This window comes from Thunnus albacares, chromosome 3 (assembly GCF_914725855.1).
Source record: "Thunnus albacares chromosome 3, fThuAlb1.1, whole genome shotgun sequence".
Taxonomy (NCBI): domain Eukaryota; kingdom Metazoa; phylum Chordata; class Actinopteri; order Scombriformes; family Scombridae; genus Thunnus; species Thunnus albacares.
This window is the reverse complement of record NC_058108.1, coordinates 21,587,386-21,606,217: the sequence shown is the minus strand read 5'-3', so window position 1 is coordinate 21,606,217 and position 18,832 is coordinate 21,587,386. Positions and strand designations below refer to the sequence as shown.

Below are 18,832 nucleotides of genomic sequence, written 5' to 3'. Positions count from 1 at the left end.
GATCTAGAACGTACTCTTTAATTTACAGAGACCCAACATTCTCCCATGAACAAGCATTTGGCAACAGTGGCAAGGAAAAACCTCCCTTTAACTGGAAGAAACTTCAAGCAGAACCGGGGTGTAGGTGGGTGGCCATCTGCCTGGACTGGTTGGTTTGGGAACATAACAATAATATGGTCATAACAACTTGTGATGACAACATGACCTATTGCTCACAGTGGACAGTCTTCCTCCATGATGATCTGGATGATCTGTGGAAAGTTGGGTGCAAACTGCATCCTCCTCAGTGTCAATGCACAGCCAAAGGCAAAGATACAACAACAACAACAACAAAGAAAGAGAGAAACAGCCCGAGGAGGAACTTGCTAGCTCTTTCTAACCACCCTGGTCTTGGCTGCTCTTTTACACGCTTATGTGTGTATATTTACATATCTTCATTTTATCTCTCACTCTTTCTCACTCACACATTTCTTCTTTTTTTTATTTCATCCTACCCTTTCCACCTTTTCTTTTCCTCCTTCTACAATCCCTTCCCTGCACATAACCATATATCCCCATGGCTGTTCTCACAGATACACATGTGAAAATATTTGTTCCAAATGATACAAGTATTTCTCCCACAAATGTCTGTGCTGATTAAATTACACTGTTTTGTTTTGTTGACTGTACATTTTGTTGTATCTATGTTCGTTCAATTTGTGCCATGTTTTTTTTGTTAAAATTTTATGACTATTTATTATGTCATCCTGTGAGTTTTGTCCAGATGTGCGTAGCTGTGTGCTCTGATGCATTAAACTGCTTCCCTGGGACATGAATAGTTCTTTGAATTTAACTGAATTCAATGAACAATGCCAGATAGCACTATTAAAAAAATCAGATTTCAATCATTACATTGTGTGTTAGTTGTAAAAGTATTTTTAAAATCTCATTATCAATGTTAAATCTCTGCCTGAAAGGTTATTTAAATTTCTATCAATTCATCCTTTTCTCCCAGTTTTGTTGCACATTTCACACATGTGGTGAGACCACAGAGTGAGACAGTGACACATGAGCCACACCCACAGGTGCTCTGAGTGACAGGAAAACCACATGTCTTACAGGTACTTTTGTGACTGTTTATTCATTTCTGCAGACATTACAGCATTATAATTGAGGAAAACAGGCAGCTTAGGGCATTCAGTGGATTTTCTTTGGTTTAAAACTCATTGCTTCATTCACACCACAAGATTAGATTGAATTTGTCTGTTTTTTCTGTCATGTGATTGGTTGTTTCATTCTGTGAGCAGTGCATAAGTCAGAGCCCCCTCTCACACAGGTTCATGAATTTACTCTAAGTGCTCTTAGTGAACATTCCTTGAAAGCCTTCATTGATCCCGTGGGAACCAATTTAAAACTATATTGATTTTCTTTAACTTTTGGAAATGATTATCGCAATCCTACTGTCATGTTTCACCATAATGGTTTCTGCAGTTCCAGTAAGTAGACTCATTTATTGACTATATTTCTTTTACAAATATTTAAAATATAGTTTTTTGTTTTTTATTCACTAGTTTGTTATTTATTTACATTTATTTGAATGATTTGACAGTTCTCTATCTGTTCACATTAGAGATTTTTCTTAAATATTTTTCAGGTGAGTCCTAATGTCCGCCCTCCCCTGCTGTCACAAGGAGGGGCCATTCAGCCTGTAGAAGCCACAAACCAAAATCCTAAGGCTCAGACGCCAGTCCCCACTCTCTCCGTGGATCAACCGCAGTCTGCGGTCCCCCAGCAGCAAAGTCCCCACCAGTTCCTGCCCCCCCTGCAACACTACACCTGGTCTCCAATAGGGGGCGGTGCGCTGATCGTCCCCCTGCAGCCAAGTGTCCAGGGATCTCAGCCTACTAGCCAGCCGACACTGCCACAGCCGGCTCTGGTAAGACATCGAATGAGAAAGGATGTGATGCAGAGAACAGAATATTTGACTACTTTTAAAGTTAATTTAATTTCACTTCCAAACATAACTGTTCTTTAATATCTGATATTTTCTTAATTTGTTTTATTACAACCACAGAAATAAACAACATAAATCCCAGAAGTACTGTTCAGAACACAACTAATTTTGAGTTTATTTTGTTTCTGTTTTCAGGTTTTCCCTCCCTATGGATACTTCCCTCTTTTCTCATCACCGTACGGGAATCAACCTGTGAGATATTATTAAAAAATGTCTGTCATGTGTTTGGAGACAGATCCTTCCATGCACTGCATAGAGAACTGCCTGTACTATGCTGTCCTATAGACTGCAGATACAAAAATATTTTCCAACCACAACTCTGCTTGAAATATTTCACCTGAGGGGTCTTAACATATTTCTACTGTGCATTGATCTTATTTTTTGTTACATGCTGTCAACATGACCTGTATAAGAGAACTGAAACAAGCTGAAACTCTTCCATTACAGACAGTGTCATAGAAATAAAAACATCCATCTGTCAGTAGATTTATGACCCTGAAATGATAACTTGATATTGCAACTTGAGATGATGCGCTTGTCTGTTTTGTTTTTCACATGATTTTCTGCTTCATGTGAGATTTAAATTGAAACTTGGAGTAGCAGAATATTAGAATTACAATAGATTTTTGTCATGCTGGCAAACACTTAAATGTAATTTCTTTCTCTCAAGTTCTCCCCATATGGATTCCTGATTAATCGTGAAGCACCTATCCCACAAACTCCCGCAAATCAACCTCTGAACACTCAAGTGTCACTTGGAGAAACACCCTCCAGACCTGTTCCTTCAGCAGATCCACCTCAGCCAGTACAGCAACAACAGGTGTCTGTACCTTAATGAACCTGAAACTGACAGCAATGCTCATAAAAAATTAAAAAGATAACATATTAGAAGAATATGGCAGCAACTTACAAATTGCATTATACTCTGTCTTATTATTTTAACCCACAGAATCCCCAAATTGTGCACATGCTCCAACAACCAATGGTAAATACTTTTTGTAAATTTGGATAATAACATGATTGATGTCTGATTTCACCATGTTGTTTCTCATTTGACATGTACCTTCATTCTTTACTAGAATTCTGCTCTTGGCAGTCTCAGCTCAGAGGAGCTCGAGGTAACACAGCCAAGATTTTTTTCTGTCTCTAAGCCTGTTCAAACAATCTGCCGAGTGAACTCAGTGATCCCATTTAAGATCCAATAGTTCCCCCTCCCTGGCCTCTTACAGTATGTTTCCTCTCCTTTTTGTTTCAGATGGCAGCCAAACTGGGCCAACTGGGTGCGTACCTGCAAATGGTGCTGACAAACCCACCTGCAGGAGCCATTCAGGAGCCTGTAAGCCAGGCCGCTGGGCTGACAAACCGAGGGCAGCCAGAAGCCCTGCCAGCTGAGGGGACCTCGTCACCTGGAGTTCAACAGACACAGAGGCTCCGTCAAAGATCTGGAACAATGGCTATTGGTGTCCCTGTTGGTTTGGAGAAACCAGCGCAGGAAGTGGTCACAGTACAAACACCTGCTCAACCTAAACTGAAACCCACACAGGGAAACCTTCTCTGAGACTGCAGCCAGCCGCAAAGATGGCTAATAGTATACTGAGAAAGGATTTAAACCATTATTGATGAAAAGTGTAGACTAAGAATGTGTCAATGAAGATTTTTAAGGGTTTTTGTATCATCTTGTATCTGAACATTTTACTAACTGTGAGTGAACATTTCATCACTATAATAGCTTTTTCTCTTTTTAATAAATAATATCATATTAAAATGAACAACAAACACAGTCAAAATTGACCTGTTTCCACTTTTTAAATCTTTTAAAATCTTTTTTAAATCTATTGCTTGTTTTCATGATTTTAGTTACATTCTTATTTTAAGCCGGCAAAAAAAATTTTTTTGGTTACTTGGGGGCAGCAGCAACAAGCTTTAAACACAACACTGAAATATAATATATCACCCTTTTATTTACTTGTATATGTTGCAGTTGCCTATCTACACATCAAGTTGACACGTAGCAACATTAGCATTAATTTGTAGTCATGTTTCTGGTCACCTAATGAATGTAAGTCCAATATTCAATCTCCTTTAAGCTCCCATCTGCTCTCTACGAACTCCTGTTCCCCAAGAATCCCAAACTCTCCCTTGAAAATATAAAAATATTGATTATATATTCATGCCATTTAATTGGCACAGTGTCTTTGACATTTTCTGTTGCACCTTATTTTCTCAGCAACACCCAGTTTCATGTTCATACAGTGAGACACATTCAAAACTGCCCTACAGCAGATTTTCTACAACACACATGGCACATGTCAAGAAAATGTCATATATTAGTCTTAATCATTAACAGTAAATTTGTTTCACAAAGTCTGAAAAGTTATCCGAGTCTGAGTCAACATGAAGTAGCTTCTCCTCTCAGGGAATTACAGTTGAACTTAAATACTTTGAATGGTACTTTCTAAATTTTTTCCACCCAGTAATGCCATAATGTAATTGGAGTGGATACAGTGGGTTGTCTAACCATCATGCTGAGACCTTTTTCTCCCAGTTCATGGATTTTGGTCCAAGTGCAACACTGAGTTCCCACAGTCTCACATTCAATGTATAAACTGAATATTTCAAACTAGCATTTTCAAACTATCACCAATTTACAGTTTGAGCCATCAAATCAGTCTATATTTAGTAAAAAGTGAATAAGTTTGAGTAGAAACTCAAGCATATTGTGATTTAATGAAGAAATGATACAGCTGTAATATAATCATTATGGTATTTATCATCCAATCATCATCAGCTATCATACATTACCTGTTATAATAGATATGGAACAACTCTGTGATAAGATGTGATATTTTAGAGTGACAACTTAAATAAAAAACAATCTACTACAGCTATAATGTTAGTTTCAAAAGGATAAATCTGACCCCTATTCATGTGCAGCCCTTTTGCTTTTATTGTGTGTAAAGATGTTGCAAGGAGGCCCCTGATATAGCACATCGCCAAGGGATCAAATTTTGTACATTGTAATACATGTTTCAAGCCAAAAATGTATTATGAGAGCACTCACAGAGATACAGCTGCCAATTTTGAGTTGTAAAAAACAAAGTCCTTGGCCTATCACCAACATCTGTCAAAGCTTTGCTCGCCCCTTGTTTTGTCAGCAAATAAATAGGAGTAGATCTCTCTGCAGTCGTCACTCCTCTGCTCAGCAATCCTTCAGTGCTCGTGTGCTGCTGGAAAGGAAAGGTAATGTAGGCAACTAATATCATGTGATATTTTTTAAAGAAAATTTTAAATGATGCTCTATTTAAATGCTGTTTGCAGTGAATATCGTTAATCTAATAACTCAAAAAAACTCTCTTTGACAGCTTAATCCAAAATGAAATCCATCCTGTTGGCTGTCTGCATCATTGGGGTGGCTATCTGCGCCCCTGTAAGCAAACACCCTCTATTTTTCAAATATTTTTCCTTCTTATTTCTCTCACAATGTTAAATGTTACTAATTGACAAAATAATCTCACCTCCATGTAGCAGCTTTTCTGGAGCTTTCAGTTATACCACATGATATTTATCAGAAGATGCTCAAATAGTGGATGTATTTTCTGGGCAGTTAAGGACTTCTTGTGTGTGTTGGTTACTGCCTATATTTAACTGTAAATAATATCGACAAATACAATTTGTCTGAATTGTCAATTTTACACTGACCTGCAGTAATTTCTCCCCTAAATCCTCTTTACAGGCCCATAAGTACATGGAGTTTGACATCCATTACGCGCCGCCTCAGGTACAGTAAGAAACAGCACAGATCAGCTGGTGTACATCATGACATACACACACACACACACACACACACACACACACGAAAAACCACAGTAAAAGTCACATTTTCAAACATCACTGAATAAGCCCTACACACAGGTCTGCTATTAGGTTCACCACTGATGGCTGTGTTTCTATATCTGAGCCTGATGATGCTTCTTTTACTGCTTACTCTTTATTAGTTTGCTGCTTTTTCTTACTTACTGTACAATTCAAATCTTTGTGAAACTTAAATTAAACCCGATCTTTACAGGCAGCTCAAGCCATCCCTGCTGGAGCCCCAATTGAAACTCTCGATGTTGTAAGAGCTAAATTAAATTGTTTTACAACCCTTTTAAAAAAAATACATTTAACATTAATAACCACTCTTTTGTATGATAATCTTGGCTGTTTTTATTTTCAGCTCCTCCCAGTTGATGACCAGCGAATGCCTATTGCAGGACCTGTGAGTGACACAGTATAGCTTGATATGTGTGTGTATAGTAGTTTGAGATGCTTTATCAAAAGAAGTTGCAGTTAGCACCTACACTACCATCTGAATCAAAGATAATGAATACTATAGGCACTCCACCAAAATGCAGTTTCAGGGGCCACATGCAAACCTTAGAGAAGAGATGGATTATATGTGAAGTATTGGACTTTCTTAATTGCATGCGTGTGTGTGTGCTTGTGTGTATTTTCACTGAAAGGTCCAAGGTTTCATCAAGCAGGAGATCCCCCTGCCACACGGTGGTGGTACAGAGGAGGTGGTAAGTGCCTCCAGAATTGTTTTCATTTCTCTGACAGAAGTTGTGAGATCTTATTGCAACCTGATTTAAATCCTACTGATCTCGTCTTTCTCCTTCTCCAGTTGTACCCCTTTGGTTTCAGCCAAGATGCTGCTGCCCCCGTTGCTCCTGCCGATCCCGTTGCTCCTGTTGCTCCTGTTGCTCCTGTTGCTCCTGTTGCTCCTGCTGCTCCAGCTGCTCCTGCTGCTCCAGCTGCCCCTGTTGAGCCCATCATTGCTGTGAGTGGCTCTATAACACTGATTATTGGTTTGCATTGTGAGCAATTTAAGTTTATTGAAAAATCACAAAGAGTTTTTCTCTGTCAGCTGCCAACAGTATGTATGCTTCAGTTCATTTTAAAGTACAATTATATCCTCAAATAACCGCAGCAGGAAGGAAAAACTAAACTGAATTATAGTAGAGAAAAGGGCAACGAGTTTGTTCCAGTAAATAATGGAATAAACATTTTTCTCTGACGCAATAAATATTGCTCTCCTAAGGTTTTGAGAGACATCGGCTCATCAATAGACATGTGAGAAACTGTCCCCATTCCTGATTGGCTCATCAGCAGTCTGTCATTTCAGGCTCCCAAACCCAGCGGAGATGATGATGACGAAGAGGATGACTAAAGAAAGCAGAGTCGGCAGGATATGCACAACTTCGTGTACAGGCAAGTACACAAAAAATAACCATAGAGAGAAAGTGCTTTGCTGCATAATACAAACTCCTCAGAGAGGTTGTTTTTTTTTCTTAAAAAATGATTTATGAAACAAAATCTGAGGATCAAAGAATCTCTTCTTGTGTGTCTTTGAGAGAACAGTTGAGATGTATTATTCTTTTCTTCCCACAATAGGTGATGAATGCAATAAGACCAGCAACATTCCATGGTGAAAGATCACCAGCCAACACTGCTGTTTCCCAAAGTATGAAAAATGTGGTGCTATGCTTTTTAATGAAAACGGTGCTATGTACTTCCAGGAAAAAAAGGTCATGGACTGTTTCCTGAAAAAAAACAAAAGATGCTATGCCAACAAATGTAATATGAGCAGGTTTTTTCCCAGTTTTTAACCATTGCATTTATGTTTGTTTGGTTCATGAATCATATTCACCAAGCTTCACAATAATAAATGATAAGAGCTCACTCATTTTCTTGTGTTTCTTTGCCTGAAAACCTGTAACATTATAGTTAGACAAGACTAACTAAGGTTCATTTGGTTGTAATAATATTAAATTATAACTAAATGCTCAATCCACTTTAATGTTCTGTTACATTTGATCATTGTGTCATCAAAAGTAAAGATAAATCACAATTAGCATTTTGTATTGAGATTATTATAAATGACTGTAATCTCTTATATTAAGATGCAATTTGAATCATGTTCTACAAGTTAAAAAGTTACAACCACTTTAAACATGAACATATACACAAACAATAACTTTTGATAATTACACAAGTTCTACTTTTCTACTTTTACAATGCTTAAGTCAGCAGTGAATAGCCTCAACAAATTTGTTCTTCTCTGCTGCTTGAATGGTTTGGGAGAATGAATGTGTGAGTAACAGAAGAATTATCAATATTTCATATCATATTCAATTTCCATGTGTGATAGGCACAACATTGCTATTTCAGACATTTATGCCACAGTACTGCAGTTGAACAGAAGCAATAAAAGTGTCATGATGGCAGAATGAAGAGCAAGCAGATTGAAGGTGTGCTCTGCACTAGACAGTGTAATCAACCATAGACTGCTATTACACCGAAAGTGGATTTGACCACTGGTCATTTAGTAAAGCTGAAGACTAGACATCTATGCTGCACCTGCTCATTGAGTAGCATCACTCCCATCAGCTCTGGTTGGCCACCAGATGAGCTGGTACCCTATAAAAGCCAAGGTAACTCTGTGGAAGATACAATAATCATTGACATCACCTTCACAATCTTCTCAATCTCCAGTGTTGTTTTTATCGCAGACGGTGAGTTAAGACAAACTTCAACATAAATTAATTCCTGCTTTTCTAACTGGATCACAACATCTAGTGGGACTTTTTTTGCATTTTTAATTACTGTTAATGTAATGATGAACTTTTTGTAGGACACTCTGCAAAAATGAAACTGGTCATCCTGTGCCTCTGCCTGGCTAGTACGGCCTCAGCTGCACCAGTAAGTTTTAAAACATAGACAAACGTTACTCTTTTACTGTGGAACTTTATTTCCTTAACTCAATTTGTGCTCCATTTGATAAATATTAAATATGTCTGTCTTCTGTTTGTCTTCATTTTCAGCCCTATCATTTCCTGTCTTTTCATGCAGGTTCCAGACAACAGGTACCCTCACAGGTAACCATGCATTTAGTAAGCAGCTATTTATTTATTTATTTTTACTACATGCTAAAAAATGAATGTGCAATACACTGGCTCATTGTGATTCTGATTTTAAGTACAACAAAAAAATATTTGTTCATGGAAGTAACATTTTGCATCCACTCAGGTGAGAAATACCTACTCAGCTGGTCAGTCTTTACCAACTCTACCACAGGCCGGCGCTTACAGTGTGGAACTGGTATGTTGGTCTCTCTTTTAATTTTTACAGTATTTTCATTTGACCATTAATGCATTGTTGCTATGCAGTTAATGTATATTTCTGTTTTTTTCCTAAGATTTACCCACACAGTTTTGCTGGTGGTGCAGGTGGAGCAAACCCTTCTCAGGTAAGCACACACATCTTACTGGAGCATCATCTCTTTTCAAAACAGTGGGAAAACATCACTGATTCATTGATTTTAAGAACAAAAATATTTGTTCATGGAAGTAACATGTTGCATCATCTCAGGTGAGAAATACCTACCCAACTGGTCAGCCTCTACCAACTCTACCACAGGCCGGCGCTTACAGTGTGGAACTGGTATGTCAGACTCTTTTTTAATCTTTACAATATTTCCTGTATAATGTGATGTCATTTCAACATTTATGTACTGTTGCTATAACTGTTGTTGTGAATCATTTTTACAATACATTAATGTATATTTCTGTTTTTTTCCTAAGATTTACCCACACAGTTTTGCTGGTGGTGCAGGTGGAGCAAACCCTTCACAGGTAAGCACACACATCTTACTGGAGCATCATCTCTTTTCAAAACAGTGGGAAAACATCACTGATTCATTGATTTTCTTTTTCCTTCTCCTCTCTTTCTGAAGCCATTTTCCTCTCATGGTTTCATCAAATATTCCATTCCTCAGCCACCAGGCAGACAGAGCGTGGAAATGGTAAATGTTGCTTTTTTTCCCTTCTGAAATTACAGGCACTGTTGGAACTGAAAACACTTCAATTACTGTGTGTAAGAGCATGTTTGGTAAAATAAACAACTTGCTGGAACATTATTTATTGAGTATTTTGTGCTATTGTGCTATTGTGCAGTACTACCCCTATGACTTCTCCCAGCAAAGGGTAAGCATTTTACATCTAATATATAAGATATTATACAATGCATAATATAAATATAATTTAACATCGCACAGTACTAAATTAAGTGTATTTACTTTTGTTCCAGATAATGACAAACATCCCTCCTATGACAAACGTCCCTCACTTGCCAAATGTGAGGTGTTATTTATTCTAAATCTCCATTATGTTTTGTTTTTTTGTGAAAACATATTTTATACAATACTCTTTGTTTTTTTCACAGGGGCTCCCATTTGACTATCCTCCTCAAAATATACCCCAGCAAACCCCAAATGTAAGAGAAGACAAACACATACACTACCAGTCAAAAGTTTGGACACATGTTCTTATTCATGTGAATGGGAAGGTGTGTCCAAACTTTTGACTGGTACCGTATATCATCTCACTCTGCTTTTAAGACACTTTTTTGATTGGTTCTGGGTGTTTCATCACTTTTCTCTTATGAATTTTTGTTGTTTTTCTTTAATTTTTCAGATTCCCTCATTTGATGCAAATCCTCTCCCATCCCAGGACCCCCTGCAACCTCTCCAGCAGGACCAACCCACACAGACAAATAAGGTATCTATCAATCTATATACTGTATAACGTTATCTTAAGCATTAATCTAAGGTTTGTACTGGGAATTTAAAAAAAATGCAGAAACGGTAAAGGTGGGTGAAGGTATGAATAAAAAATGCTAGAGCAATGTTAATAGAGCAAATGCTAAGTTTAGGAAGTGTATAAAATTAACAATATTTGGGTTTTAAAAACTAAACTTCTTTATCTTTGCAGATGCCAGTGAAGGTGTGAAGTGGATTAGAGGCATCCAAACCCTAACATTCAGGCATCTGCAGTGCAATGTATGGAAATGCTTACTAAAGTTGAAAGAAAAGTCTGGAATTAACATAAAATAACCAATTTTTGTTAAGAGAATCTCCTGGAATAGAAAACTTAATTATGGCAAGATCATCTGCATAACATTACATTTCTGAAGAATTCTTTTCATAATCTTGATAGATAAACAATAACTTGTTGTAGACCTGTAAACTCTTCAGCGGCCATCTTCTGTCAGCTATCATCTCTTGCAATATTATTGTGGAAATGCAGCTCTTTGGAAATGCTGCATTTCCACAGTAAGAAATGTGCTGCATATCTTTGTTTAATCATTTGAACTTTTCTGTATATGCTATTTTCTTTAGTAAATAAAGTCAATATTTTCAAGCATTTTTTGTTTTGTTTCTGTGTTTATTTTGTAATTTGTTAAGTATCATTTGTATGTAGCTTCTACTAACAGCAGTCCATTTAAAATAACTTCAGTTTTGTTTTAGGTTCTCACCCTCATATACTGTTACTGCCTCTTTCTGAAGCAAACTGTGAATCTCTCGATTAATTTAACTTTGCAGTCCAAAACTCAACTTGCAGAAACTTGCTAGAGATAATCCATCCTTTAAAGTGAATATGGTACACTTTAAAATGTGGGGTTTGGGTTCTGGGTGCCATTGCCATGCCAACAGCATTGCATTATTGACAATGTTGTCAATAAAAACCAGAAGATAAACAATAGGTAAACATTAAAATCATCATAAAAATTTGACTCCACACATCAAAGTTGGTGTTGTGTAGCACCCAAGTGTTTTTATACAATTATTAAATGTAATTATTACATGATTGTACCTGATTGTAGAAGAGTGATTTTAATGCATAAACAATAAAAAGACACAAGAACACCATATGAGAGCTGTAATTTGAGTCTGAAAAGTGAAGCCAATGCAGAAATGCCTTAAACCTGCATTCTTTCTAATTGCCAGCAGTGGGCAACTCCACTGGTAGCAAAAAGAAGTCCAAGTGTATAGAAGTCTATGAGAAAATTACCCTATTTCTCACTTGATTTATTACCCCAGTAAACACTTTCATAATGAGTTTATGGTCTCAATTGGCGGTTTGAAGTCTGCGTTAATACGCAAAATGTTCATTTTGTAAATTATGGTCCCATTTAGAGTAAAATAGACAATAAAGAAGGGTATGCTTTAGAGCATGGCTACCTTGTGATTGACATGTCGCTACCATGGCAACAATGTTGATTATGTAACATAACCATGGCTCAACCCCAGATTCACCAAGTATAGGTGTAGCTGCCGCTATTTCACAGTGTGTTTTCCTCATGAAATTTAATTGTAACATTCTGGTCACCTAAAATAGTCTTGTTCAGATACCACCCTCTCATCCAAATATGGTGACTTTTGGCTCAAAAAATCAAAGATGGCGACAGTCAAATTGCCAGATGTGAGGTTTCAAAACAGTAGTCCACAAACCAATAGGTGATGTCACGGTGACTCTGTCCATATTTTTTTTACAGTCTTTGACCCCAGCAATATATTCTCTGTTCACATTCAGTACTTTTGTCCTCAGTTGCCTGAATAGTCTTGGCAAATTTGTTCTTCTCTGCTGCTTAAATGATTTTGAAAAATGAATGTATGAGTAACAAAATAATTAACAATGTTTTATATAATATTAAATTATCAATTAAAATCATGTCTTGGGCACTTGGGTAAAGAGAGGAGCAGAGACTCTGTCCATGTGGTCTTCAACTCCCACCTCCGCAGGAATTTCTCATGCATTGCCGGGGGAGATTGGGGACATGAAATCCGAGTAGGCCATGTTCAGGACCTCAGTTGTAGAGGCGGCTGCTCAGAGTTGTGGCTGGAAGGTCATCGGTGCCTGTCGGGGTAGCAACCCGAGAATCTGCTGGTGGACACCAGTGGTGAAGGAGGTTGTCAAGCTGAAGGAGGCCTTTCAGGTCTGGCTGGCCCAGGGGTCTCCTGAAGCAGCAGATGGGTATGGAAGGGCCAAAAGGGCGGCCGCTCAGGTGGTTCCTGAAGCAAAAACCCGGGTGTGGGAAGAATTCGGGAAGGCCACAGAGAGGGACTTTCTGTTGGCCTCAAAGAAGTTCTGGCAAACCATCAGGCAGCTCAGGAAGGGGAAGCAGGGCTTAGCCCAGGCTCTTTTCAGCAGGGGTGGAGAACTGCTGACCTTGACTGAGGACATTGTCGGACGGTGGAAGGAACACTTTAAGAATCTCCTAAACCCGACCAACATGCCCTCTGTGGAGGAGGCAGAGTTGGATGACTCGGGGAAGCCTCACTCATATCCCTGGTAGAGGTTTCTGTAGTAGTCAAAAAGCTCCTCAGTGGCAAGGCGCCTGATGTGGATGAGATTTGCTCCGAGATGCTGAAGGCTCTGAACATTGTTGGGCGTCATGGCTGACACGCCTCTTCAGTGTCGCATAGAGATTGGAGACAGTGTCTGTGACTGGCAGACTGGGTGATTATTCCCATTTTCAAAAAAGGGGACTGGAGAGTGTGCTCCAGCTATTGGGGGATCATACTACTCATCCTCCAGGAAAAATTTATGTCAGGGTGCTGGAAAGGAGGCTCCAGCCAACTGTCGAACCTCAGATTCAGGAAGACAGTACAGATTCCATCCTGGCCCTGGAACAGTGGACCAGTGGACCAGTGGACCTGCTCTTTACTCTTGCAAGGATACTTGAGGGGTCATGGGAGTTTGCACATCCAGTGTACATGTGCTTTGTGGACTTGTTGAAGGCTTACAACTGTGTCCCTCAAGGCACCCTGTGGGCGATGCTGTGGGAGTTTTGGGCACTGGGGCCATTGCTGCGAGTCATTTGGTCCCCATATAACTGCAGTGAGAGCTGTGTCCACATTCTCGGCAATAAGTCAGACTAGTTCTCAGTGGGTGTTGTGCTCCATCAGGGTTGTCCCTTGTCACCGATTCTGTTTGTGATTTCTATGGACAGAATCTCGAGGTACAGCTAGGAGGAGGAGAGCGTCCAGTTTGGGAACCTCAGTATTGCTTCTCTGCCTTTTGCAGATGATGTGGCTCTGTACTAGGGGTGTGCCCGAATACATATACGTTATTTGACAAAGCAAAATAGTGAGTTTTTTACGAATATTCATTTCATACTAATGTTTTAAAAATTATTTGTTTTTGGGAAGGAAAAAAAATCCATGTAAAATACCAGCATGCAGGTCCATTACATCACTATCGCACTCTCTCTCCTCTGCTATGCTGTCATGTCTATCAGCAGGTCTCAACAAGGGGAGTAACATCCACCTGCTACATGATGCACATTTCCTAGTGTTCGCCAGAAATAAATCTGAGCCACGCGAAGTGCTCCCAAGGGACTTTCCATGACCTATTGTTCCCCTTCTCCTTTCCACAAAGTTAGGTTGTAAAAAATAGGCAATCAATGAAAAGTGCAAAGCAAGAATCGCCTTTGAAGTTCCTCCCTACATGTTACACAGTGTGCTGTCTCTGTGTTATGGGTATATAAATAGGTAGAGGTCTGTCTGCAATGAGGCGATGAGTAAAGTTTTAGCTCAGTAGTCAGGCAGTCGTCTATGATCTGGGAGACTCCAGTTTGAGACCTGGTGTGGGGACCTCCTTCGTGAGGTAGTTTATTCATGAACACTTATTGTAACACTTTAATTTTTCTAAAATTAAAAGCGTAATAAAAACAAGAACAAGATTTTTAAGCCTCTTTCCACTTTTATTCAAATACAAATACAAATAATTTTGCTGCCTCAACAAATATAGATACAAATACAAATACTGGGCTCACTGCATATCCTTATTCTGTTGGCTTCAACACACCATGACCTCCAGGCACTGGGATGGTTTACAGCCAAATATGAAGTGGCCGGGATGAGAGTCAGCACCTCCAAATCTGAAGCCATGGTGCTCTTCCGGAAAAAGGTGAACTGCTCCCTCTGGGTTGGGAGTGAGTTTCTACCCTAAGTGAAGGAGTTCAAGTATCTTGGGGTCTTATTCACGAGTGAGAGTAAAATGGAGTGTGAGGCTGACAGGCAGATTGGTGCACCATCAGCAGTATTGCAGGCGTGGTACCAGACTGTTTTGCTGAAAAAAGAGCTGAGACAGAAGGCAAAGCTCTCGATTTACCAGTTGGTCTATGTTCCACCCCTCACCTGTGATCACAAGCTTTGGGTAGTGACTGAAAGAATGAGATTTTGGATACAAGCGGCCAAAATGAGTTTCCTCTGGAGATTGTCTTAGAGATAAGGTGAGGGAGCTTGGAGTAGAGCCGCTGCTCCCTCACATCGAAAAGAGCCAGCTGAGATGGTCTGGGCACCTGTTTAGGATGCATCCTGGACACCTCCCTCTGGAGGTGTTCTGGGCACGTCCAACTGGTAAGAGACCCCAGGGCAGACCCAGAACACACTTGAGGTGATGGATGGATAGATAGATGGATGGGTGGATGGATGGATGGATGGATTAAATTTCCTTGTGTGATAGGTATAATATTTGCTGTTTCAGACATTTATGCCACAGTACTGCAATTATATAGAAGCAATAAAAGTGTCATGATGGCAGAATGAAGAGCAAGCAGATTGAAGGTGTGCTCTGCACTAGACAGTGTAATCAACCATAGACTGCTATTACACCGAAAGTGGATTTGACCACTGGTTATTTAGCAAAGCTGAAAACTAGACATCTATGCTGCACCTGCTCATTGAGTAGCATCACTCCCATCAGCTCTGGTTGGCCACCAGATGAGCTGGTACCCTATAAAAGCCAAAGTAACTCTGTGGAAGATACAATCATCATTGACATCACCTTCACAATCTTCTCAATCTCCAGTGGTGTTTTTATCGCAGAAGGTGAGTTAAGAAGAACTTCAACAATTCATTCCTGCTTTTCTAACTGGATCACAACATCTAGTGGGACCTTCTTTGCATTTTTAATTACTGTTAATGTAATGATGAACTTTTTGTAGGACTTGTACACTCTGCAAAAATGAAACTGGTCATCCTGTGCCTCTGCCTGGCTAGTACGGCCTCAGCTGCACCAGTAAGTTTTAAAACATAGACAAATGTTACTCTTTTACTATGGAACTTTATTTCCTCAATTTGGGCAATGTCATGCTCCATTTGATCTAAATATGTTTGTCTTCTGTTCGTCTTCATTTTCAGTCCTTCTTTCATTTCCTGCCTCATTATAAAGGTTCCAGACAACAGGTAAGCAGGGTATGCATTTAGTGAGCAGATTATTAATTTATTTAGTATTTAGTACATGTTAAGAAATGAATGTGCAATACACTGGCTCATTGTGATTCAGATTTTAAGAACAAAAATATTTGTTCATGGAAGTAACATGTTGCATCATCTCAGGTGAGAAATACCTACCCAGCTGGTCAGTCTCTACCAACTCTACCACAGGCCGGCGCTTACAGTGTGGAACTGGTATGTCAGACTCTTTTTTAATCTTTACAGTATTTCCTGTATAATGTGATGTCATTTCAACATTTATGTACTGTTGCTATAACTGTTGTTGTGAATCATTTTTACAATACATTAATGTATATTTCTGTTTTTTTCCTAAGATTTACCCACACAGTTTTGCTGGTGGTGCAGGTGGAGCAAACCCTTCACAGGTAAGCACACACATCTTACTGGAGCATCATCTCTTTTCAAAACAGTGGGAAAACATCACTGATTCATTGATTTTCTTTTTCCTTCTCCTCTCTTTCTGAAGCCATTTTCCTCTCATGGTTTCATCAAATATTCCATTCCTCAGTCACCAGGCAGACAGAGCGTGGAAGTGGTAAATGTTGCTTTTTTTCCTTTCTTAAATTACAGGCACTGTTGGAACTGAAAACATTTCAATTACTGTGTGTACTTGCTGGAACATTATTTATTGAGTATTTTGTGCTATTGTGTTTTTACATTTGCAGTACTACCCCTATGACTTCTCTCAGCAAAAGGTAAGGAAGCATTTTGCATGTAATATATAAGATATTATATAACGCATAATGTAATCATAATTTTACATAGCACAGTGCTAAATTAAGTGTATTTACTTTTGTTCCAGATAATGACAAACATCCCTCCTATGACAAACGTCCCTCACTTGCCAAATGTGAGATGTTATTTATTCTAAATCTCCATTATGTTTTGTTTTTTTGTGAAAACATATTTTATACAATACTCTTTGTTTTTTCACAGGGGCTCCCATTTGACTATCCTCCTCAAAATATACCCCAGCAAACCCCAAATGTAAGAGAAGACAAACACATACACTACCAGTCAAAAGTTTGGACACATGTTCTCATTCATGTGAATGGGAAGGTGTGTCCAAACTCTTAACTGGTACTGTATATCATCTCTGTGCTTTCAAGACACTTCTTTGATCGGATTTGGGTGCTTCTGCACTTTTCTCTCATGAACTTTTGTTGTTTTTCTTTAATTTTTCAGATTCCCTCATTTGATGCAAATCCTCTCCCATCTCAGGACCCCCTGCAACCTCTCCAGCAGGACCAACCCACACAGACAAATAAGGTATTTATCAATCTATATACTGTATTACCTTATCTTAAGCCTTAATCTAAGGTTTGTACTAGGAATTAAAAAAAATATGCAGAAACAGTGAAGGTGAGTAAAGGTACGAATAAAACAATGTTTTTAGAGCAAATGCTAAAGGTTGGAACAGTGTATGAAATTAACAATATTTGGGTTTTAAAAACGTCTTTATCTTTGCAGATGCCAGTGAAGGTGTGAAGTGGATTAGAGGCATCCAAACCCTAACATTCAGGCATCTGCAGTGCAACGTATGGATATGCTCACTAAAGTTAAAATAAAAGTCTGAAATGAGCGTAAAATAACCAATTTTTGTTAAGAGAATCTCCTGGAATAGAAAATTTAATTACGAGATCATTTGCATTACTTTGCTTATCTGAAGAATTATCTTCATAGTCTTCATAGATTAACAATAAATTGTTGTAGACCTGTAAACTCTTCAGCGGCCATCTTCTGTCAGCTATCATCTCTTGCAATATTATTGTGGAAATACAGCTCTTTGGAAATGCTGCATTTCCACAGTAAATAAGAAATGTGCTGCATATCTTTGTTTAATCATTTCAACTTTTCTGTATGTCATTTTCCTTAATAAATAAACTAATGTTTTCATGCAATTATTGTTTTTTTCTGTGTTTATTTTAGAATTTGATAGGTATCATTATACTGTTACTGTTTCTTTCTGAAGCAAACTGTGAATCTCTCCATTGAGTTAACTTTACAAAACTCAATTTGCAGAAACTTGCTAGAGATAATCCATCCTTTAAAGTGAATATGGTACGCTTTAAAATGTGGGGTTTGGGTTCTGGGTGCCATTGCCATGCCAACAGCATTGCATTATTGACAATGTTATCAATCAAAATCATTAGATAAACAACAGGCAAAGATGGATTATGAAAATGATCATGAAAAAAATTAACTGCACACATTAAAGTTGGTATTGTTTGGCAATTGTTTATTTAATTTATACAATTATTAAATGTAATTATTACATGATTGTACCTGATAGTAGAAGAATGATTTTTAATGCATAAACACACAAAAAGACACAAGAACACCATATGAGAGCTTTCAGTTTTGGTCAATTTTGAACAATCAGTGTTTTTTGATCCCTGAATATAGGGAGTAGCACCAGAATAGCCAAGATTAGATCAAAGAGTGAATAACCCTTTCAAGGTCAGCAAAAACAACATAACCTAATCTTCACCAGATTTCAAAGGAGGAAAGCAAAAATCCACAACATTAAATCCACTCAAATGCTGACAAATGCTTGACATTTGCTGAAAGTGCACCAAGGCTTGATTTTATGCATATAAAATGGCTTCTGACCTCATTAATTTGACTATAGGAAGTTTTTCTGCAAGCTGCAAATATTGCTGAGTATCATTAGCATGATAGTTTACATATATGTGTTTATAATTAGCGTTTAAACA

At 38.4% G+C, this 18,832-nt stretch overlaps 3 protein-coding genes across 3 annotated transcripts; all 3 read left to right on the top strand.

Annotated features, from left to right (window-relative positions):
* Positions 1-1,457: 1,457 nt before the first annotated feature.
* Positions 1,458-3,675, top strand: LOC122976234 (proline-rich receptor-like protein kinase PERK8). Its single transcript, XM_044344596.1, has 7 exons — positions 1,458-1,475; positions 1,634-1,915; positions 2,129-2,185; positions 2,664-2,813; positions 2,943-2,978; positions 3,073-3,111; positions 3,249-3,675. The coding sequence occupies exons 1-7, from the start codon at positions 1,458-1,460 to the stop codon at positions 3,549-3,551; spliced, it is 885 nt and encodes a 294-aa protein (XP_044200531.1). The 3' UTR covers positions 3,552-3,675.
* Positions 3,676-5,179: 1,504 nt separating this feature from the next.
* Positions 5,180-7,714, top strand: scpp7 (secretory calcium-binding phosphoprotein 7). The gene is made up of 9 exons (XM_044346214.1): positions 5,180-5,233; positions 5,356-5,420; positions 5,727-5,771; positions 6,060-6,107; positions 6,210-6,251; positions 6,496-6,555; positions 6,657-6,812; positions 7,158-7,243; positions 7,427-7,714. The coding sequence occupies exons 2-8, from the start codon at positions 5,367-5,369 to the stop codon at positions 7,200-7,202; spliced, it is 450 nt and encodes a 149-aa protein (XP_044202149.1). The 5' UTR covers positions 5,180-5,233; positions 5,356-5,366; the 3' UTR covers positions 7,203-7,243; positions 7,427-7,714.
* Positions 7,715-15,471: 7,757 nt separating this feature from the next.
* scpp5 (secretory calcium-binding phosphoprotein 5) lies at positions 15,472-18,016 on the top strand. The gene is made up of 11 exons (XM_044346680.1): positions 15,472-15,707; positions 15,824-15,897; positions 16,020-16,064; positions 16,218-16,289; positions 16,430-16,480; positions 16,582-16,650; positions 16,781-16,810; positions 16,918-16,965; positions 17,052-17,102; positions 17,301-17,384; positions 17,586-18,016. The coding sequence occupies exons 2-11, from the start codon at positions 15,844-15,846 to the stop codon at positions 17,601-17,603; spliced, it is 522 nt and encodes a 173-aa protein (XP_044202615.1). The 5' UTR covers positions 15,472-15,707; positions 15,824-15,843; the 3' UTR covers positions 17,604-18,016.
* Positions 18,017-18,832: the final 816 nt, after the last annotated feature.

Bases quoted from the DNA above. Each gene is read 5' to 3' on its own strand.
- LOC122976234 (XM_044344596.1), top strand. The intron at 1,916-2,128 runs GTAAGACATCGA...TTCTGTTTTCAG, and splicing joins CACTGCCACAGCCGGCTCTG to GTTTTCCCTCCCTATGGATA. The intron at 2,979-3,072 runs GTAAATACTTTT...ATTCTTTACTAG, and splicing joins ACATGCTCCAACAACCAATG to AATTCTGCTCTTGGCAGTCT.
- scpp7 (XM_044346214.1), top strand. From the start codon at position 5,367: ATGAAATCCATCCTGTTGGCTGTCTGCATCATTGGGGTGGCTATCTGC. The intron at 5,421-5,726 runs GTAAGCAAACAC...TCCTCTTTACAG, and splicing joins GGGTGGCTATCTGCGCCCCT to GCCCATAAGTACATGGAGTT. The intron at 5,772-6,059 runs GTACAGTAAGAA...CGATCTTTACAG, and splicing joins TCCATTACGCGCCGCCTCAG to GCAGCTCAAGCCATCCCTGC.
- scpp5 (XM_044346680.1), top strand. From the start codon at position 15,844: ATGAAACTGGTCATCCTGTGCCTCTGCCTGGCTAGTACGGCCTCAGCT. The intron at 16,651-16,780 runs GTAAATGTTGCT...TTACATTTGCAG, and splicing joins GCAGACAGAGCGTGGAAGTG to TACTACCCCTATGACTTCTC. The intron at 16,811-16,917 runs GTAAGGAAGCAT...CTTTTGTTCCAG, and splicing joins ATGACTTCTCTCAGCAAAAG to ATAATGACAAACATCCCTCC.